At 38.7% G+C, this 22,998-nt stretch overlaps 1 protein-coding gene across 1 annotated transcript in view; it reads right to left on the bottom strand.

The window, feature by feature from the left end:
* Positions 1-22,414, bottom strand: part of SI (sucrase-isomaltase) — a 53,858-nt gene extending 31,444 nt beyond the window's left edge. The window contains exons 1-17 of the mRNA XM_075761625.1: positions 22,275-22,414; positions 20,566-20,689; positions 19,078-19,151; positions 14,827-14,947; positions 14,630-14,739; positions 13,780-13,931; positions 10,356-10,527; positions 8,870-8,969; positions 8,152-8,264; positions 7,217-7,342; positions 6,238-6,369; positions 5,953-6,072; positions 4,679-4,792; positions 3,045-3,129; positions 2,307-2,424; positions 1,753-1,924; positions 527-643 (exon numbers count right to left, since the gene is read on the bottom strand). Of these exons, the coding sequence (XP_075617740.1) occupies positions 527-643; positions 1,753-1,924; positions 2,307-2,424; positions 3,045-3,129; positions 4,679-4,792; positions 5,953-6,072; positions 6,238-6,369; positions 7,217-7,342; positions 8,152-8,264; positions 8,870-8,969; positions 10,356-10,527; positions 13,780-13,931; positions 14,630-14,739; positions 14,827-14,947; positions 19,078-19,151; positions 20,566-20,689 (1,950 nt within the window). The 5' untranslated portion in view covers positions 22,275-22,414. The remainder of the gene's footprint in view (positions 1-526; positions 644-1,752; positions 1,925-2,306; positions 2,425-3,044; positions 3,130-4,678; positions 4,793-5,952; positions 6,073-6,237; positions 6,370-7,216; positions 7,343-8,151; positions 8,265-8,869; positions 8,970-10,355; positions 10,528-13,779; positions 13,932-14,629; positions 14,740-14,826; positions 14,948-19,077; positions 19,152-20,565; positions 20,690-22,274) is intronic.
* Positions 22,415-22,998: the final 584 nt, after the last annotated feature.

Here is a 22,998-nt window from a genome sequence, read left to right as displayed (position 1 = left end):
GCAGAAAACACTCTGCCAAACATGTGAAAAGTGGCTGTGGTTTCAGAAAAGCAGAAATTCAGTGGTGCACATCTGCACAGTGTTTGCCTTCTGGGTGGTGTGACCTGAGGTCCTGCTCCTCCAGGATCCCCGTGCTTTACACTGCGTGTCCTTCCTTGCCCATCTACATTGAAGGCTCATTGGGGTTAGGCCCAGGATTCACCCTGGCATGCAGGCAGGTGCATGCTGAAGGGATCCCAAAAGTCAATCTAATGGGTCATACAGCAGTAAGTGCTTGCCCTTGATGGTATGCACAACCCATGGTGATGAAACTGTTGCCAAATAAGTGTAGTCTTAAAGTATATATAATTAACCCTTATGAAGTTGAACCTCTGAGATCTAGGATTTCATAAAGAGAGCTTAGGTTCTGCCATTTCAAACTGGTCAGCTATGTAATCATCAGTGATAGTAATCATTACTAGCAATACTATTAAAGGGAATGTGGTAGTGTAACACAAAGCATTTTGTAAAAGAAAGCACAACTTACTATGAATCCTTCAGAATTGTGATTCCTGGAAAATGGGTAAAATGCTCCTACTTGCATCCATCGTCTGCAAAGTTCTTCTGTGGTGTCATCAAAGAAGCCACAAATATCTGCTCCAATCTTTAAATAAAAACAGGTTGTGTTGGATGTGCAGTACATTGCACCTCTAATCCCTACACAAAACTTCTAGTTTTCAGAAATGCATTAATTCAGCCTTAATTGCTAGCCAGAGTGACTGAACCATTCAACATATTTGTATCTTTCTTCTTTCAAATTCAACCTTGTTGTACAAAAAATTCAACTGATTACTAGCTAATGCTGCCCATCGCTCTGTTTCTTCCAAACTTTTACCTTCCTGTTTGGTGTTAATATACATACATTAGGAAAAAAGCTGAAAAGTCATGCAAGTTTAAATCATGGAAAGGAATTTGGCTATTTCCCTTATAAATGGATGTCTCTAATTTGAAATAAGAAAAACAGTGAAATGTTTCACATTGATCACTAGTAGGTGATCACAACAGGTAGCTTGGGATATACAAGATAACATGTTTGTTACCACCATACACACAGACACAATAATCAAAATAAGTGGCCTAAATCAAAAATCAGTAATTGGAAAAAGAAATCATAGAATCATAGCGTGATTTGAGTTGGAAGTGACCTTAAAGCCCATTTAGGTCCAGCCCCCTGCCATGGTAAGGAACATCCTCCACCAGACCAGGTTGCCCAAAGGCCCCATCCAATCTGGCCTTGAACACTTCCAAGTGTGGGGCATCCACAGCTTCTCCGGGCAACCTGTGCCAGGGCCTCGCCACCTTCACAGGGAAGAATTTCTTCCTAATATCTCATCTCAATCTCTCCTCCTCCAGTTTAAGGCCATTCCCCTTTGTCCTATCACTCCATGCCCCTGTAAACAGTCCCTCTCCAGCTTTCTTGTAAGCCCCTTTAGTTACTGGAAGGCTGCTCTAAGGTCTCCCTGGAGCCTTCTCTTCTCCAGGCTGAACAACCCCAGCTCTCTCAGCCTGTCTTCATAGTAGAGGTGCTCCAGCCTTCTGAGCATCTTTGTGGCCCTCCTGTGTTAAAGGGAGATTCCTAAAGGGGATTCATTTGAAGCTGAAAATGTAAGATGGTTATCTAGATAGCGTTTGATTAGATCATCTATTATCATAGAGGTAGAGCTACTGTTTATCCATATGTTTTGAAAGGATGTCACAAAAATAATGTCATACATAAGGAATTCCAAAGAGGTTAAAGTCCAGTATTCCAGGTATTGCCCATTTTAAGTGATCCCATGTTGCTGCATTATCTCCCAGCCAGTGTCCTGTGTGCTTTCCTGATCCAACAAAAGTAGACCTCGAAATAAGGAAGCTTCGTTTTCCAGGAAACAGTGCTTCGATAACTCTTAAAAGGAAACAAGACTGGAATTATGCAAAAGTAAAAAGACAATTTGGACATCAATAGTTTTATATAAGGCAGATTTACACTGACTGATTTACAATAATTGTTCATCCCAGGGATGTGGACTCCTTTACAGTTAATCAGGTGTCTTTTAGCCGAGGTCAAGACATTAATTTTAAACAATCTTTTTATACAGCTTTGACAACCAATGTGTGGCTTTTATTACCAACTTTAGTTAGCAGCTTTAGCTGCATTGGCTTAAATATAATACAGTGTTTTCCAGGAATTGGGTTCCTTTAGAAGTGAAATCTCTTGCTTTTTTGAAAATGCAGGCCATGTACTTTTCTGAAATCCTTTTGTAAAGATTTTAGGATGTATTCCTTACTTCTGCGTTGATATGGCCATGGAATATCCATAAAGACTGTGGACGTCGTAATGTTTCCCCCATGTCTGCACTGCATCCATACAAAGTGTCTTGGAAAACATGAGCTTATCAAGAATACCTTCAATAAAGGAATAGAAATACCACTTTTAAAGTACATTTTGATTCTGACTACTTGCAATCTTTTCTTTAATGCACATGCATGACATTTAAGCCCTTTTTCTCTTTAATGTTTGTACTAAGGCCGGTATTACTGCTACAAAAACAAAACGCTACTCTTGGCTGCTGGTTTGATTCATCTTTGCTCTGTGACCTTTTCTACTCTTGAACTTTGCACCCATGCAAAGAATAACTGAGAACTACACTCTAAATTTCTGAATCATTATCTGACAACAGGTTGGCAATAGTTACTTAAACCTACTACTTAATACAAATTATGAACTCCATTTTAATTCTGCATATATCTCAAAAACTACTGATAGTGAAATAAGATCATTATATTATCAGACATAATTAAGGCAATAATAATATTCAGTAATAATTTGAAAAGGGAAAAAAGCTGGTTACATGAACCATGCCTTCCACAAGGGCCAAAGTATACTGTTATTTTCTGTCAATAGTAATTTTCAAACTCCACCCATAAGACCTACCCTAAAATCACTTTGCATCCTTGTAGCCAATTGCTCAGTAATTCATAAACTTTTTGGTATTTTGCTTTCTGGTTAAAGCAGATGGACTTACTGGGAGTGAAAGGAGGATAGTTCAAGTCATTCGGCGCACAACCTGTTTTTGAGCCTTGAACGAAGTTGGATATTTCATTCATATCCTGAAAAGATAAGATGCAGAATGTAATAAAGTTTCCTCAAGTACATTTTTGTAACAAAGTCTTACATTCTATTTTCTTATCCTTTAAGGAATAATTACTTAGAACTAATACAATGCAATTAGGCAAGAACAATATAGCTCAGACACTGACCTGGTCTAATCCTGTATTAATGTAGGTCTCAGTGTTGGATAGACTTCTATATCCAGGTGAGCATCATGTCACCTTATCCCTCCCCAGAAAGAAACTGCAAGAAGTGTTCATCTGTACATCGTCCCTACCTATGACCAGCTCCACACATCGCTCAATGAAATGTCTTTGGTATGGAGCATGTGTTTGCAGAGAAACACAGAACCAGCAAACGTACGCTGTGACTTTCTGTCAAAATACCCAAGGTGACTAGATGTTCTGAAACATCTCATTTATAATACTTTCCAAGTCATTATGCTTTCAAATTTTGCTGTCTTCTTCCATGAATATTGTATTTGGCAATGCCGTAAGTGCATTTCTGTGTGCATCCTTGAACGTGCTGCAGGAACAGCATGCATGGAAGAAGAGAGCAAATTCATCATGGAGGCACTGTAGTCTACTGACCAATTTGCTTCACTCAAATTATTTGATCTCTGTAAAAGAGCTGTGCAGTCTTACACTTCATAGCTTGACTTGATGGAACCACAGAGTCAGAAAAAATAAGTGAGAAAAACCTCATTCTATCACGTAGCAGCTGAAGGACTGTATTTTGCCATACAGGTTAATTTAAAATTGTTACAGCTTTTTAAAATGTATGACAAAATTTTCAGTAGATTCTTGTTTTAATTCAAAATATATATTTATTTTTAAGTAAAAGGAAGTAGGAAAAACACAAAAAGAATAAAAGGAAGAAGGTGCTGAGACAGGGATTGAGAAGTTTAAGCACAGATTTCTTTCAGGCATCCACTTTTAGAAGCTTTATTACAGGATATTCCTTTAAAAAATGAATCTAGTCAGTCAAAATGGTTCTTAATCTCATCTGATTTGCATGAACTGTACCTAAAATCCATCGTGCCAGACTGTATTTTAGTCCTTTCCTGGGACAACCTGTCTAGGGAGCCTGAATTTTCCAAATCCTTATCTGGAAGAGCAATTGCAGATTCACTAATTCCACAAGCTACTTGGAGCATAGATACAGAGATTGTATGAAATACACTGTGTATTCAGGCCCTGCTTAGGACACATGCACTGAGCAAGCGTGCAGGTCTCTAAATGTTGCCATTTTGAGTGCAGGAGTGGGCTAGCATTTGCCTTTAGCAATGGTTCATCAGTTGAAGCATTTTAAAGTGTCACTGGACAACCAAAAAAATAGCACACTGATCATTTAAATGCCATGACTAATGATTCAAATTAAAATTTAAACTTCAAATTTGAATTGCAAATTCAACTCCAGAAGACATCCACATCCTGCGCTGATTTCAGGTTAGTAATAGTAAACATCCCTTTCAAATTCAATGCAAAAAGAATTTGATAAACTTCTATCCTTAGCTAGTAATAAAAATTAAAGTTCTGTATTACTTACAATCCAGATCCCATCATATGGCACTGTGTTATAGAACAGTTTGCATTCTTCCACCCACCAGCTAGTGCACTCTGGGTTGGTGAAATCTGGGAAGACAGTTTCCCCTGGCCACACCTGCAATATTAAAAGGGAAATAATTAATTAAACTTTTAATTATGTTAAAAAGAGTTCATAGAATCATAGAACAGCCCAAGTTGGAAGGCACCCTGAAAGATCATCTGGTCCCACCTTTCATGAGAAAGGGAACCCAGATGAGATCATTCTGCACCCTGTCCAATTGCATCTTGGAAACTCCCAGTGATGGGGACTCTACCACGTCCCTGGGGAGGGTGTTCCAGTGATTGATTGTTCTCATTGTAAAAAGTTTCCAGTGCAACTTGTACCTGTTGCCCCTCGTATTCTCCATGTGGTTCCTCGTGAAGAGAGAGCCTCTGTTCTCTTTGTAGCTGCCCTTTAAATACAGGTACATTGTGATGAAGTCCCCCCAAACCTTCTCTTCTCTAGGGAGAAGACACCTAACTCCTTCAGTCTTTCCTAACAGAGCAGGTTCTCCAGCCTTTTGATCATCTTTGTGGTCCTCCTTTGGATCCTCTCCAGTCTGTCTGTCTTTTTTGAATTGTGGGGACCAGAACTGGACACAGTACTCCGGGTGCAGCCTGACAAGAGCTGAGTAGAGTGGAATGGTAGATAGAGATCACATCTCTATCTCTGCTAGTTATGGCCCTGCGGATGATCACCAGGACCCCCCATAGTTGGGACATCGAGGGCAGTGCTCACATAGTGCTCTGCTGAAGACTTTTGAACAACAAATTGCTAGAGCGACAATAGCTTGTGTGCAGAAAGAAGTCAGAAAGAGTATGAGTTTCTTAACTTCAGAGTTTTCAATTGGTTTTCTTTTAAGCCATAGAAGGAACAATACACAACAGAAAAAAATCTCAATAGAAGTTAAAATTATATATTAAAAGGACAATGTGGGAGCTGGCTCTTCAGTCACTACTGAAAATAGATAGGAGCTGGCTGATGAATTGTCCCTTGAGACTTCAAGTTACCTTAGTTTTCCTTTTTGTTTAATGTAAAAAACTGAAAAAAAAATATCCAGAAAGTTTGAGAAGTATCATATCCTAAATGAGACCTTATAAACTTAGTTCTTACTGACAGGTAATTTTACTGAAAGCAGCAACTTAGAAAATGAGAGTTTAAAAGGATGCTCCTGACCTAAATTAAACCATAATAGTGACAACAGACCAAGTTCAAATTCATAAAAATGCAATTACCTCCCCAAGTAATGGTGTTACTCCATCTGATTCATTAACCCAGACTTTTTTGCTCTGTCCCCTGATGTAGCTTCCATATGGACTACCGTCAACTAGATTTTGTGTGCTAATAGCAGGATCCTAAAAAAAAACAAGAAAAACCACAAACAAAAAAACCAAGACACATTCCATCAATTATTATAGACTACTAGAATGTTAGACAATAAATCTAATAATTACATAGAATAAGCAAAGAATAATAATAGTTATAGTATTTACAAGGGAAAAAAATAGCTAAATGCTTACCAATATGATAATATATTTTTGTCCATATTCATGCATATAAGCTGCAAAATTAGGGAGATCTTGAAACTTCACTTTATCATAAGTAAAATCTTTCCTTTCCTCCATATAGTCAATATCGGTGATCTGAGCATCCTGAAAGAGAAGGGAGTTCAGCTTTAACACGAGAAGTGATGTGTAAAGATTTGGTATGTTAGTTCAACGTAATTTCTTCCGACAATTCCTGGTTATCCTATAGTGAATTTATTGTTGGGACTTTACTGCAGCCTGGCAGAACTTATGCTGTCAGGACCACTAGCAAACAATGTGCATCTCATCTCGTACTTACATACCTAATTAATGGTACTGACACATCTTTTGTGCCTAAAAAGACTCGCATTTACCATTAACAGAATTTAAATGAATGTGTATATTGGCATCCTTTCTAATAGCCCCTGGGCGTGTAGCTATTTCATTACAGTTGCCTGACTTCAAGAGCTATCCCCTTAAATCCAAACATTTTTTCCTCAACTCTCAGCTTAACATTAGGGTATTTTTATTCTATATAAGCCATCAGACTAATGTGTCCTGAAATCTAATTTCAAAAGTTAATTGTACTTTACCTTTGGCTCTCAATTAAGAATAATATATGGTCCTATAATTGTCCACTGGACAATTAAAAAAAAAATAATCATGGATTAGGTAACATGAGAAGATAAGTGGATATAGTTGGAAAGTATAACTGAAAAACTATTACAACAAATTGCTTAAATATAACTTCCTGTAATTAAGCCCCATCATGTCCCATGTTCTGATAATGGGTCTACCATTAAAATGCATAAAAACCTTTGACACCAAAAGCTTATATATTAGAAATTTACTAATTTAAACTGATATGAAATGCGCCAGTTGCAGAACACCATGGTCAGGATACCTCTGGGTCATTTCTCCTGCAGAGCTCTACCTTCACAGGGTTGCTGTGCTCCTCAAACCCCATACTTACGTAAGGGAGTCCAATCGCCCTGTTCCTCTCCACAACTTTCTTCACCTCATCCAAAGACCCGTAATTCCAGCGGCTGATCTGGAAGCCCAGGCTCCAGTAGGAAGGCAATACTGGCAGTCCCACGAGCTGCAAGTTGAGAGCAAAAATCCCATGCACTGTCAGTGGACACCGCATGTGTCACCTCAGCGCCCGTTTCTCTAGATCCATACTCCTCAAATCTATTTGAATAATATACACTAAGCTTGAGTGTGTGAAATGAGCAGCCCACACCCAAATATAATATTTTTCTATGGTGGTTTTTTTTTAAAAATTTTAAGAAATAGAAATAGTTTGGGACAATGCGCATTCTTTAAGGTGTCACTGAAATGTAAGCAGATCTCAAGAAGTACGAGAGATATCAATGATACTTTTTGACCATAAAATCATGACATACCTTTAAGCATGTTATCTACCCTATAATACTGCCAAATGAACAGGAATTTGTGCCTATAACAGTAATGAGCCCCAGCAAGGAAGCGTAAGTTATTCCATGTAGACCATCTCAGACTCCAATGACCACTGTGTAAATGAGTCAGGCCATACAGACAGATGGATTTAGCAGCTTCAGACTTCTTGGACCTCGAGCTGCCGCATGGTCTCTGCTCCAGCGTCTCCAGAGAAAGTAGTGCTTGAGTTCCAGCTGCCCGTAGCAGGACAGCTAAAAACATTTACACCCCATCTTAACCCCAGCTAGCTATTTCTAATGACAGCAGTCACATTAGGGACATACTAGCAGCTATTCTTAATTAAATATATACTGAGTCATATTTTGAGTTAATGTATAAGATAGTGAAGACATACTGTTATATAAAGTGGAAAAAAAAATACCAACCACCAAAAAATCCCAAGCGCTTTTAAAAATCTGTTCAATGCATAGTCTCTCGAGCTAAAGGTACCTGCAGGTACTCCTGGACTACTTGCTCTGGAGTGTTCCCCAAGAAGATATAGAAATCAAGGATCCCACCAGAAGTTCTGTAGGTCACTGCTGGAGCAGGCTGCACTGCAAACTCTGCCGGACAAGAGTCACGAAACCAATTATGAATATCAGCTAATTCTAAAAGAACATTGTGATTTTCTAATTGATGATTAGACAAATTACTTAAGAAAAAAACCCACAAAACAAAACTACCTAAGAAACCCAAAACCATTAATTGAACTTGTAATGAAGGGGGAATGTATTCAGATGACTCTTTTGAATATCTATATTTCCATTCATTTACATCCTACAGAAAAAAGAATCAGAAGAAATCCAATGGCTCAACCTTTTTTCTTTAAATTTTTAGTACAACTTTCTGGCATCAAGAGAGGTGAAGAGCTCTGTAAAGTAGACATATATGCATGCTTATCTATAGAGACTAAAGAACATTTACTTTCAAGTATTGCTTACTCCAAATTTAGGCTCCGATTCCAGAGTCCTGCACATCTGCACAGAGCTGCACAGGCTTCGGATAGCTTTCTGATCCTCAGGTTTCCAGCGCAATCTTCACGTTAACTGTGCGCTACTCACTGCTTACGTTGCGTACGCTAAACACTACAGTTTTGATCCCAGTCCCACAGTTCATTTACAAAGTTATTTAACTGCAATGCTCAGAGCGATAGAGAAAGCTTTCTTACCCATGGCATTGCTATTCATTAGGAAAACACCAAAGGAGGCTCCAGTGCTGTCTTCCAAACACAGGAAGAAAGTCTGAACTCCATACAAGTTATGCATTTCCTTAAAGGATAAAAAGAAAAAGTAAGCTGATTAAAATCTAATAACAGTATCTGTTCTGGGATATTTCAAAATATATCCCAGGTAGAACTTGAAACTTCTCAAAATATTAGCAAACAACAAAAATAAAAATCCTGACACCTTCCTACATTTCTGCTTTCTCTTTCCTGGCATTCCTCTCCTTTATGAGAACATTGTCAATTAAAACAAACATTTCCCCAAATACACAGATAACATAAGCAAGCAGATATGACGGATCTTCAGGCAAGTCTGCATATATTGCAGCACTATTTCTGGGTAATGTATATGCGCATCAAACGAACAATAGAACTTGAAGGGTGATTGCATCACCTTTCACCACAGATTAGATTTTACACCTCGTCTATATTTCTATTAATCCTGCAAGGTAATCATTTTTATGTCTAATCTATGGAAATAAGAGAGTGCCTTGCTTCTTATTTATTTCCTTTCTAATGTTGGTTTTTTTTTTTTTTTCCCCCATTATTATTACTGGCAAAAACCTTGGAAATTTTAACAATTGTTTTAATAGTTGTGCTTCTTCCCCTGCAAAAGAAAACTCAGAACAAAGTAATGAGAAACAGAACTTGATCAATTTGAAATTATCCTAACTTGATTCTGTTCACTGTTAGTTTAACTTAATGAGTCCACGCTCAATAGAGCCATTCAGGTAAGAAGTATCTTCGACAAGAGACCATAGTGAGGTGTCTCAAGGCAAGGGGTACAAATTCCAAATTATTAATACATATAGTGGTTTCATCCTGTAGCTTGTGTTAGTGTAGCTCCTATTTCAGCAAAACACTGAAGTGCTCTCTAGAAGTAAACCATATGAGTTGTTGCTTTATGAAGCTTGAGGTAATAGTGACAAATAGTTTTACAATTACCAAAAAATGGGTGCCCTGGAAATTGTTTTGGAAAGAGACAGCCATACAGACTATAGAAACAAATAATTGCTGACAGACATATTTTATCTTGTAAAGAGACAGCTGTTAAACAGAACTTTTCCATCATTTGACGAGCTACAAGGATGTTAACTGAAGAAGCGTGTGTCATCTGTACTGAAGGCTGCACACAGCAATACATTAGGACATATTGTTATTTATTTTGTTTATCAGTAGAAACTGAAGACTCCTATATTAATGTTTATCAAACAGTTTTCAACTGCACATCAACACAAAAATCAAAATATTTATAAAAAGCTATTCCTCAGGGAACTTTTGTCAGTACCATCTAGCTTTCAGTAATAACATGCAGTGCCTGAAAAGTCTTTGGGGAAAAACTCGATGGATATCATTAATGAGTCTCTTGCATAATAGCTTGAATTCCAGAAGTCATCTGCAAAGAATGAAACGTAATAAAGCCAGTCCTTACTCCAGAGGGGCCAATATCTCTGCTGAACATGGGCCAGGTTTTCCAGTTAACATCGTGCCGGTACTGCTTATGCACATGCTCTCCCACACCATAAATGTTGCTGCTAGGTAGTTTGATTGATAGCTGTAAAAACTGGTCAGCATACTGCAGTGGTCCTATGGTAGTATCAAACCTGATGAAACAATTTAAAAAAAAAAAAAAAAGAAAGTATTTTACCAAAAATTGTTGCAGTAGTTGTTTCTACTCCTTTTAGTTAGAGCTGGATAGAGGGAGGTAGGACAGTGTGGGGCTGGAGCAGAGCGACCCTTGCACAGACGACAAGATGAACGGTGCCTGTTGATCCTACAGAAACCTCTCGTCCAAGTGGCGCATTGGTTTTGGGGGGTACATTTGCTCTCCCCTCTTCCACCACAACTTCCCACCCTGCATCTGCTGCACTGAATCCTGAATCCACTCTCTGCAGCCACTCACAGTAACAGGGCAGATGGAAAATTCCCGTGGGTGGACAGAAACACAAAAATAATCCACTCCATCAGATCTTGCAAATCAATAACAGCTTTTGCTTGCCAGCAAAAATGAACAATACCTGCTCTTGAGTCCTGCTCGGCCACAGGGAACGGCAGACTACAGCTACATGCTGGCTCTCGAATAAACCATTTGATGGCTATCACACCTCTGGTAGCAAATTCTGCATAAAGCAACTGCTAAGCTTTCTAAGGAACCTGAAGGTGGTGGTGTTGAAAATAAATACAGAGGCTATTGTATATATCTGTGCAAACAGGACAAGCCCAAGATCAATATTCCTCCTTTACAGCTATTAGCAAAACACACACAGGAAAAGTCAATTTCTATTAATAAAGTTTCCTCTATTAATTTAATTTTGCACCTTTCACCATTCCCCTTTATTACAGACAAACAATTCATCTTCCAAATAAGAATGACGGGAGCTTTATGTACTTAAGCAAAACCTGGTTTCACTCCTTGTTTCTGCGGGAGGGACTCGGGAAATGGTGGGGAAATCTGAGCAGTGCTGAGGCAGAGGGCAGCAGGAGGCAGCCCAATTCCTGCTGCAAGGTGCACCGAGGAGCAGCTCCCTCCACGGCAACCGACTCATTTTGTTGCTCTCCTTCCTTTAGCTCTGCTGAGCTCTCACAGCTGGAATGGTCAACCAGACTCTAGACACCCTCGACCAGAAACTTCTCAGGTTGTGACCCCACCTGCGGTCCCCAATGGTGCCAAAAAGGCTTCGTTGGGCATCTTAGGCATCCTCGCTCCTGATGGATGGAGGGGACCATCCGTAGGCATCTTTTTCTACAGCCAGGTGTGTGCCACAACGCCACCAAAACGTGGTCATTTTCCGTCATGTGACAAGAACGCTGGGATTGTGGTCATGTTAATTTTAGAGTTAAACCAGATTGAAAGCAGTGAGAAATTGAAAGAAGCTGATCCTCAGATTTGAAGGTTATCTTCAGCTTCACTAAAGCAAGAGCTTAGAGGGATCTGGAGAAACACAGTCCTTCCCCAAAAGCAGAGAAAATGACTTACTTTCAGATGGCAAACTACCTTGGTATGTATTAACATCATACACAATTTCAAAGGAATATGCTTTTATCTCCTCACTTTATGTAGTTTTAATTAGAATCTCTTTCTACAATTGTATTTTCCTGTGATTTTTGTGACATTTCACAGTCATGATATTCGTATAGGGGAGAGTAACACAACTTTCTCTTGACTTATGCAAACACAGCCACATTAATTTTAAGGGACTTTATCACTTCAGATGTATTAGTACACTATGAGTACATTTAGCACGATGAGTATATCACTATCACTAAAATCTTTGAGGCATAAAGATGTCCTTAAACTATTAAATACACAGTGCATTAGTAATTACAAACACTGCAGAAACAAGAGACAGAAACAGGGGAGTTCGGACTTGCTACAATTTTAAGCTGCTCATATTTTTTTAAAGTTAAAAATACTAACACTTAATGGAGGCTTCATAGGCCAAATCCTCATCTGATGTATTTCTGTCCATTTTCATTAATTCCAAGGACTATCTTGCCCATCTGCTCACAAACTGTCCTGAAACTAGCTTTTTTTTGGAGAGGAAGGTCTGCATTTCTGATGAAACTATGGAAATCTTCCAGGTTTTCTTGCAAATGGTGATAGTAATAGACCAATCAGAACTCTAACTCTTTTGAGGCTCTCAAGTCCCACAAACAATGATGGAAAGTCATAGGCTTTAAAACAGGATTTTTGTAATGAACTGCAGTAACACATTCATCCCCACTCTTTCCTTTCCAAAGGGGTCTCACATTTATTTGGTTGTTTAAGACTTGGGGGAAAGCACTCATCTTGTGTAAACAAATTTATCAAGGATTTGTCTTTGAGAAGCTGCCCTTATCCCATGCTAACCACAGCTTTCTTTGAGATACTCAAACTCTGAGTCAAGCATTGTTTTATTTTTTTTCTTTAGAAACAGAAAATGCAACTACTTTTATCAAATTAAAGAAAAGCCTAAGGAAAATATAGGCAATCTTCCAGAGCACTGTTTCAACATGGTTCTATTAGACTAGATTTCTTATTCCCCCCCCATATACCTGTTTAATCAGTCATGCACTACTGAATATCAAGTCCATCTTTTGTGCTCTCTATAATGCAAATCAATCATTATAGAGGATTCTAAGCAAGAAAACAATACTAATAAGAGCACAAAAGTAACTGCTAATTAATTAAACTTGAAGCATTGATAATCCAACTGACCTAGCACTCTGACAGTTAATCATTCTTGGACTGATTTAATAAGCATGTTCATCCTGACACTTCCCCCTTCTAATGGGTCTTAAAGCCATGCTGTTACGTTTCTAGGTTTGTTTTATTTATTTATTTTTAGAACCTAAATGGGATGAAAGCATTCAATAAACAAGCTCAAATATTTTACTTACAGCATTACATGACCAGCTTATCAGTGGCTTGCACCAGCTATTCTTGGATATCATAAGTCTAAAGGGCAACCCAGTTTTGGCAATTCAGGGCTTCAGCATGATTGCAACAAATAAGATAAAACACACAATGAAGAGTGTTCCAACGCAATTTGAAGCACTGGCAAGGAGTCCTTCCTATAATAAAAATTCCCTCAATTGATAAAACAAAGTAGCTGTAAAGATTTCCCTGATATCGAGGGAGATAGACAGCCAGATTGAAAACCTTTCAGACAGACTTCTCCATATCAGACAAGTTATTTCCAAAGGCCTCACAAGAGTCCTGTAGAACAAGCATCAGCAAAACAAGAGAAGTAGATTACATGTCCAAGAGGGCACCTCACACATGGCATCTTGGACATACACTGTGTGGCAATGTGGGCTTTCAGAGAAAACCAATGACATCCGTGCTATTCAGAAAAAGCGCAAACGTTACTTACAGCACTCTACCATTGCTCACTCTGGTCACCACGATGCCAAAGGGGTTCTGCTTCACATCCACTTTATAGTTTAAATTGGAGGCTGCGGATCCAGTGAAAGATTGCACATGCTCATGAGGGACTTCAAATCTTTGTGCGTTAGGATCAGTGATCTGCACATATTTAAACAACCAAAGTGTTGGGCCTTTAAAAACTAATGTCTAATTCAAACATTTTCCAGCATTAACATGTAGTTCTGACTTAGGATATTCCCACCCTATCCCAGTTTCCTCTTCTACCTTCATTGTTATTCATTTCCAACTTTCATCACTCATTTTCAGCTGTTTCCCTCATAATACTGGACCCTGTGTTTCCCTGGCTCAGCAAGAACCCACCACAAGAGGAAGTTCTCCCACAGAAGAAGATCTGGCTCAACCCCAGAACCCATTGATATCCCACATTCACCGCACAGACTATTGAGTTTTCCATAGATAACAGAAATCATTGGAAGAGCTAATGTTGTCTGTCAAAATCATTGAGAGATATGGCCAGGCCATAAATAAATAAGTAAACACATTTATCCCAAAAATTTTCCTACAATGAGGAAAAAAGATAGATACCATAAAAGCTGAGCTTTTCAAAGGTCTCAGTAATTTTTCATGCAGAAATCCCACTGTGCTAAACCCTCGTTAACCCAATGCATTGCAACAGCGGAGAGCACAAAGAAAGGAGGAGCCAAGCACTTCAGTGGGAGCCATGAGAATGCATCAGAGGGATTAATCCAGCCCTCCTAACCTCACTGCACAGTAACAGCCAGCCTAAAATCTTGCACAGAACATGAACCTTAAAACAGCATAGGAAAAAGATTAACCTTGAACCGGAAGCGATTTGGTGTCTGATACTCTCCTGTGAGGAGGACGGTGTTGATATCATTCCCAAAGAGGGAAGGTGACGATAGCCTTGTTAACGTAGTCTCGAAGCCTTGGAAAAAAAACACATATTGCAATGTTTTGTGTTGAATTGGACATCAGCACGTGCATAAATTGGGGAACTGAGCCCACAGCTTACCTGCCCGAGTTGATCTTGTTGACCCATCCACTTTGTACCCATGTTTTGAAGAGAAGAAACACCAGGGCACACTGGTATCGCTCTGAGGACTCCAGCAGCAGCCACGCAGAGTACAGATGCTCTGATTCAAGGACATGAGGGGCACAAATGAGCTGATTTTACACAAATAAATCCTCTATACTAAAACAGTAAAAATGCACATGGAGTGTATTTTACCCCAAACACCAGAAACCTTAAATAACATTTGAAATCAGATCAACTCCTCTGAAAATCTATCAGGCAAATTCAGTGGCATAGAACACACTAAATAGAAAGGATATTTTTCTGGATTCAGAGTAGAAACGTGCTTACTAAACATTCATTCTTTCTAAAACTCACAAGATTCACAGGCAAAATGAACATTTAAAAAGAATTATTGAAACATTTGAGCTGTGACAGATGTAGTATAGTCTGACCAAAAGTCATACACTGGAGAGGGAGTAAAAGTTATAATTGGCTTAACATCTGGTAAACATCTGGTCGATAAACATCTACATAAGCATAATTGATCATAATGTATAATATCTATATTTTAATGTAATTTTCCAATATCAGAAATGTTCAGATTGCTTCTGCAGAATCTCAGATGGAGGGTTTTCCCCCCCTAAAAAAAAATCCCAAGCAAATAAACTTGTTTAAAGCATGTATCTCAGCATAGTGGCACCAACCTTCACACTACCTTTCAGTAGTACAGTAAGCTGCAGTACCTTTGCTTTGCTGTTAGAAATTAACTTACTCACGTGCTGTCTGCGTGAGTTTTATGCTTGAAGATAAGATTTGGGTAATACATCACTAAGTTTCTGCATATTTTCTCACATTAAAAATCCGACTCATTACTTAGGGCAAAGGGCAGTAGTAATACAAGCTTCACTGAGGGCAAAGGACAGTGTCCATAAGTGATGTCAGGTATCCAAATCCAACATGCAGATCTTTAAACCTTTTCCTCCAGCTGCTAACTAACAGAAGCTGCTTCTTCCTTCATCTGATTGCGGTCAAATGTTTCTGGTGTTTATGCCATGCTTATTTAAAAATATTCTGCAGCTTGAAACAGGTGGAGATGATCCAAAATCTCTATTGCTGCTGACCTGACTGGCACTTGGTTTTGGGTTATAGAGCCCAACCTGACCAGTGCAGGTCAAATGCTTTTCTCAGCCTCTGAAGAAAGCAAAGGTAGGCCAGCTCCAGCCCAGAAATCGTGCAAGTACTGAAGGAAAGCACAGAGGGAGCTCACAGAGCCACTGGCTTGGGAAGTCACGTTTTCGTTCAGTAGCGATTGCACAGAGTACAGAAATCTCTGCCAAACCACCCAAGATTAAACCTAGATTCACCAATCTAGGTGTCATGGACTGATCACATCAGAAAACATGTATGCTGTCATTTTCATTAGGTTCCAAGCAAAAAACTCAGTTGGAGGAGAGATATAAGGACTCCTTTTCCCCCACTTTGATCCACAAATCGATGCACTAAGGCTGTGAAAAACCCATGCTCACTTTCCACCTTCCCAACTCCCACCACGAGAGCTCCCTATTTCTCATTGTATAAACTATTTCAGAGTAAATGAGAAGCACCCATCCCCTTCAAGACAGCAGAGATCACAGCTCTGCTCCCTTACTTCATTTCATTCATACATAGGGGAATGTACTAAATACATAAGAACAGGCTTGCTACCTGCATCCTCTTATCCCTTCCTGGACCAGTGACTATCCCATCCAATGGAGAATAGCTTGAACAACAGGTTCTCCTAAAGCCTTATAGTTCAAGTATCTGTGTTCCAAACTCCATAAGCATGCTTTTCTTTTTCTCCAGCTACTTCTCATGAATACTGGTTGACTATTTTCAGCAGTCACTTTACAGTTCAGTGGTACTCTTCTAGCTAGATCTTATTCTAGTGGATTTGTAAGCTATAGCTCTGCATTTTTGTGGCACATTGAGCTTACTGCATAAGGAAGTAAATACAGAAGCGTAAGATCAGTTATGCCTGACACAGGGAATGGAGCAGAGTTCATCCAAAGACACTGGAGAGGCTGTTATAAAAGCTATCATTTAGTGCAAATAAAGATGTGAGCTGATCACAGCCTCTGAGCTATAAAACCAGCACAATAGATACCAATACCTAATAAAGCCAAAGAGAAAAATCAAAGCTTAATTAGAAATAATCCTGGATACGCAGAAACAGTTTACACTGCAGTATATACAGCATGAGATGGCTTCTGAACATGGAACTGAGCACCAAGGATTAAAAGAATAGCTTTTCTATGTGCTGAACTAAAATGTTTCCCTTATGTACACCCAAACAAACCTCTGCCAGCAGGATATTTTGGAAAAAAAACCCCAAACAAACCAAACCCAAACCAATACACCCTTCCCCCAAGCTTTCAGAGGTATCAGTCCAATAATGGGCTACTACTCTGCTCATAGTAGTTGCTTTTTTACTGGTGCATTCTTCTTGTCTAATCAAACTTCATGACAATTCTCCACAGGAGTGAACAGTTAACTATCTACTACCTTTCAGCATGTCTGTCTTCGTTGATCCTGTGATTGGTTAATAAATATCTATTTGTTTTCCAAACTTTTATCCTCTGCAATCCTACCCATTTTCTGGCTTCATCTAGGACATCTTCAGTGAATAAAGAAACCAAGACAGACATTAACCTGCTATAGGAGTGTAGGCAAATCACAATTTTCCCAGCTTCTGTTTATTCTGAAAAACCACTAATGGAAACCACTGCAGAAGAGTTATGTTATTCTAAGCAGGTACCTGTAGTTTTACAGCTCTGCTGGTTGCTGCATTAGAATTGCCGAAAGAAGGACAACCAAAATGCTTCCAGGAGAAAATTTATACAGGAATGAATGGATGCATTGGGGTGGGACTCTGGCTCGTGTCAGGCATGCACAGGATAAAGGTGATATCTACCTCTAACCCTGTGAAAACTGCTGCCTGTTCTTCACTAAGGGAAGAACAGATTCAGGAATCATTGATTTTACCTCTAATTCCAGAGCACGTATCCCAGTGTTCAAATCTGCATCTGGCCCTACTTTCTGCTAGTATCTATAATTTGATTATTTTTAGTTTTTTCTAATCTGTGATGGTAAAAAGCAAGGGCTGACTTACAATAAGGCTTACAGTTGTAACCAAAGCAAAACTATTTCCCTCACTGTATGATGAGTGCAGCACATAATGTGGGGTGACTGGTTCAAAAACAGTAATTAAAGATTAAAGTGATCTGCATGACTGCTCCTACTGTGGTGTGCTTGCTCCTGGGCTGGGGGTGTGTGTGTGTGTGTGTGTGTGAAGGAACCAAAAGAGTAGAGGAACAGGCTGTGATTTGAGCCTTTATTAACCTGTTTGCCCAGAGGACTTTATTGAACTATATATCATAACAAAACCCATGGTATGACAGAAGCTTTAACAACTGCCATTTCTGGAATTAGACTGGGAATTTCCTCAGAAATTGAGACAGCTGGGTAATAATTTTTTATACCTCTGTGAATGACATAAACATCATACATCATAACATATTCACTATTTTTTCTCCTAAGCTGCTCTCCTAAACCAAAGAAAGATGCCATGCATCCACCAGCTTCCATCAGAAAGTGAGAATATCTACCGTAAAGATGAACAATAATAATGATAATAAAAATAATAATAGCCTTTCAAGACCAACCACAACAAAAATGTTCTGAATGTGAGAGCACTGAAAAAATAAGATGATACTTTTCACTGGGAATCTTAAGTCATAGATTCTTAAGCCAAAAGGTCAAAACTCTATGGTCTCCCAGATAAGAGATACCACAACTGAGAAAGGAAGACACTGAGATTCAAATTGGTTCTGAAAGGAAACTGTCACTATGTCTTTTGCATTTGGGTAAAGTGCATCTTCACCTGCTATTTCTGAACTATTATAAATGCTAGTACTTGACCATCAGACAAAAAGAAAACCTTCAGGCAAAGTTGTTAAAAGTAAAGAGTGACTTTTTTAACTGGTTCATGTCTGACTAATTATGTTTCCACCTATCCCAAAACCAAACTGCTGGGGAGTACTTTGGCAGCGGTCTTCAACCTTTGACAGCAAACTGCTACAGACGTTCTGTTAATGGGCTGAAACGCGTTATACAGGAGTTACGCTTCCCTGCAAAGCGTTCAGGCAATCACAGATTAAAAAAGGTTGAGAAAACAACTGATATAGCAGAGACAAGTTAAATTTTTCAGACCTTTGTTGCTACTTGATCCGGGATGCAGTCAATTCTCTCTGCTATTAATACGTTCGGACATTCTGGTGTATATTCTGTTAGGGAAATAAATTAATGGGTTATGATCAGTATTTCCAAAATGTATACTCTAATCATTAATATGGATGCAAATGAGTGTAAACTATTGCTAGTGAGATTTATCGTACCTTTGACAAATTGCATACATCTATTCAGATAAAGGGTTTTTCTTAAAGGTTTTGAACATACAGGTGACGTTGATAATTTTATTTCTTAAGGTATACATTCATCCAGTTTTCAGTAAGTCCTGTAGCTCAACATGCATTGCTGCTTCTGAAAATACATGCTAAGTTAAATTTGGAAGGACTATTCTTAAATGGTACAGTGCTGCTGCTCTCACAGGTGCTCCTTCCTCTGAAATTCTGTTCTTCCACAGGAGCTTGAATTAGAACATCAGGTAAAAGCACCCTAAATCTCCATTAAGATTCTCCATTGGATTTCAGGTTTGTTGGACCAAATTTAAGGTGACCTCTTGGCACCTTTAGCAGGCAAAAGGGTACACGACTGTTGTTTTCTATTTTCCTTTACATATTTGGGAACACTGTATATGTTTGGAACGTGAATTGCGAAGTGTAGGAATCTTGTTTCAGGTGGAGATGCACATAAATACATGGACTCGCCCGTTTGCATTATCTGCGATATATGCACTTGTACTTTTTGCCCAGGGAGACTCATACTCATCTTGTGACAGAAATGGGCAGAAAATATGCAGATATTAGTCTGTATGGGTAGTTTTACTAAAAAACCAAAGTGTTTGATTTTTATAAGAAATTATTTTTATTTTACTGCCATTTTTACCTCCAAGCTTTTTGCTTTACCTCCATGTGTAAATGGGATTACTCACACAAAATGGAACTGTAGGTAAAGCAGGGTGCTCTATGTTACATTCCTGTAAGACCAGTGGTTTCTAATGTACCCATACATTAGCAGGAAACACTATAGGTTTTTGTGGTTATAATGTATATTCCACACAATTTGGCTGCTCCCACATAGTCTCCCTGAACCCTTTTTTTTTTTTTCAGTGCTATCTTTTTTTTATATTCAAAAATTTCGACATCATACCAGTTCTAGGTTTATAAAACAAGTCCAGTCTTGGGAGGAAGGGATAAAAGTTTTTTTCATGCCAATAAATTCTGAATCATGCTATTTATTATGTTAATGACTGGTAACTTTACTCATATTATCTGTAGGAAAGATTGATCATGATTCACCTTTGGGTAATGATAAGAACACATAGTAACAGTGCTTTTTTTTTTTTTTTCATCATGTGAATGTCCACATTCTTGAAAAGTCTAAATCAGTGACAGAAATTATGCCAATGGTTAGTTCCAGAAGCTCTGTGGCATTTACAATAGTCTCAGCAAGAAGAGATGAGCAGTTATCACTTAAGGTTTTTGCTCTGGTCCAACAGCAGCAATGGGAAGTACTTACCTGTAGTTTTGACTCCAGATTGTCCTGATGCTAAAAGCCCAATGAGGACACAGGCTACGATCACGACCAGGCAGAAGAGGACGATCAAGGTGATTTCCAGCCCACTGAACTTCCTCTTGCCCATCTAGACCCAGAGAAACACCGTTGGTATAAAGAAAACAGAAGGAACAGCTATGAAAACTCTATAAATCACATTAGTAATTTAATAAATTAGCAAAATTTATAAATGAATCAGGTTTTAAACCATGTTCCCTAATCCAAGGATTTAAATAAAACATTCCTTAAGGACTACATGAAATAAATCTCCAATTCAGGATAATTCACACAGTGCAGATTACTGCATTATTACACTAGTGGGCAATCACTGAGAAATGTATTTTGTTCCCTGCAAACCATATTACACACAAAACACAATTTTCTCCTGAGATTAACTATGGAGGTTTTTATGTTTCTGAAATTCCTGAAACAGAAAACCAACAAAATCAACTTCCTTTTTTTTTTCTTCACCAGTTTTCTTTCCTTCTTTAGAACAAACTATAAAGGAAGATGTTGATTTGTTAAAAATGTACTTGACAAAGCCTCTAATGAGCTCTGATAGCATGCTCGTGACACGTGGGAAAGGCAAGACGTAGGTAACTGGGTAAGTTACTTATTTGTAAAGTGGATGCACATGTCACGTGTATAATCCCATGGGGTTTCACAGGGGCCGCAGTTCAGTGAAAACAGAAGAAACTGCACACTAGTTGCTGCTGAAAGCACAACCAGAATGAGGGTGAGTACATAGGTGGAGTCAGTGCCTTAAAAGTCCGTGTAAAACTTGTGTTTTTCCCAGTATTGCTTTTTTGTGAGGCACAGTGGAACAAGGCGTGCTGCGGCAAGGGGGCTGCGCTGGCTGCAGAACCGGCTGCTCAGCCCCGTGCGAAGAACACCACTGTGCCATTAACGTTGGACTGCGCACCAGCAGTAAAACTAATTAAAACTAATCTCCAGCATCCAGATCAATAGACATTGGCAGCAGCTACTGCATTTAACATTTGGTTAGGGACATTTAACCTGCTAAAACAGCCTTAAATACAGAGAAACTGGTTCTTTTTAGTCAAAGCAAGAAGGTGCGGGAATACACGTGCGTTGCACTGGCATGTCAAAACACGTTCACGTGTTTTAGGGATGACCCAAAGGAACGAGAAATACTTTAGAAGAAGCTTTTGTTTGTGCAAAAGAACAGTCTAAGTCTATTGTATATTATTGCCTCCCATTTCTTCCAAGTATAACCTATCACCCCACCTGCACCCCTGTTCACGGAAACCCCACAGCCACAGGGAAAGAACAACGACTAAAAGCAATACCGGCCCACCAACAGTCCCCAGAAGGGGAAAGCCAGTACTTTGGTAACTAAGTGCTTTTCAGTGTGGGGATTAACAAAGAAGCTTTTATAAATAGCATAGTGCTACTCATATCAAATTGCCATTCATATCAAAACATGGAGCCATTTTTAATATTACGATTATTTTTACTCCCCTGGGGAACGTTGTCTTTAAAGCCTGCAACTACACTGTATATTGAGAAGCGTACATTTTAAGGCCTGTTCCTTGCAATGAGGAAATGATACACCAGCAGTTCCTCTCCTGAGTTCCCCTTAACATTGCCTGAATACATGTTGACTAGCAGCCTTAAATCATAACTTGGATGCAATAGAAGGAATGACATACCTTAAAGCCCCTCTGCTTCCTTCATCTGCTGCTCTTGATTATAAAGCCCAACATCAAATCCGATGCTTTATGCTTTGCTGTTATCACTTCGTTGCATTGTTTGCTCACCAACCTACCAATGGCAGGTACATACATAATTGCAGGCAGATTGCAGAAACTCTTTGGACTAAACACAGTTACTGTGATTATTGCAGCCAAGGAATGGCTGGTTAATTAATAATATTTTGGTTCAATATGATGCATCAGGCTCTGCAAATGAGAGAAAAGCAGCAATAAAACACCAGTAAGCTTATCCATGTTGCATGACTAAAGAGCTTTTATTATCTTCTTTTTCTATATCTTTGTTACTAGAACCTTCATGGAACTTTCTCATTCTTTGTCTATCATTTCTGCTTTAAGCACGACCAGAAGGCATTAAAATGTTCCCAAATGAGGCAAAGAGCTATTAAAATAGTTGCAGGAGATAACTGAATTTATGATCATTAAAATGTTTTTTAGGAATGAGCTATAAAGTATTAATTTCAATATCAATATAAACAGATTTCATGGGATACTACCAATAAATGTCAAAAGCAGAAGAAAAAGATGAAAGACTAACATGGAAAAGAGTTTATAGGGAAGAAGCTTCAATCATAATCTTAATTTGAGACTTTTGTATGTAACTGGGTTTTGTCTTTTTCTCACAACAGATACATAGAATCTTAACATTAAATCTTCATTTTCC

The sequence above is a fragment of the Balearica regulorum genome, chromosome 9 (assembly GCF_011004875.1).
Source record: "Balearica regulorum gibbericeps isolate bBalReg1 chromosome 9, bBalReg1.pri, whole genome shotgun sequence".
Taxonomy (NCBI): Eukaryota; Metazoa; Chordata; class Aves; order Gruiformes; family Gruidae; genus Balearica; species Balearica regulorum.
Note: the sequence above shows the minus strand (reverse complement) of the source record. Positions and strands in the feature narration are given on the sequence as shown.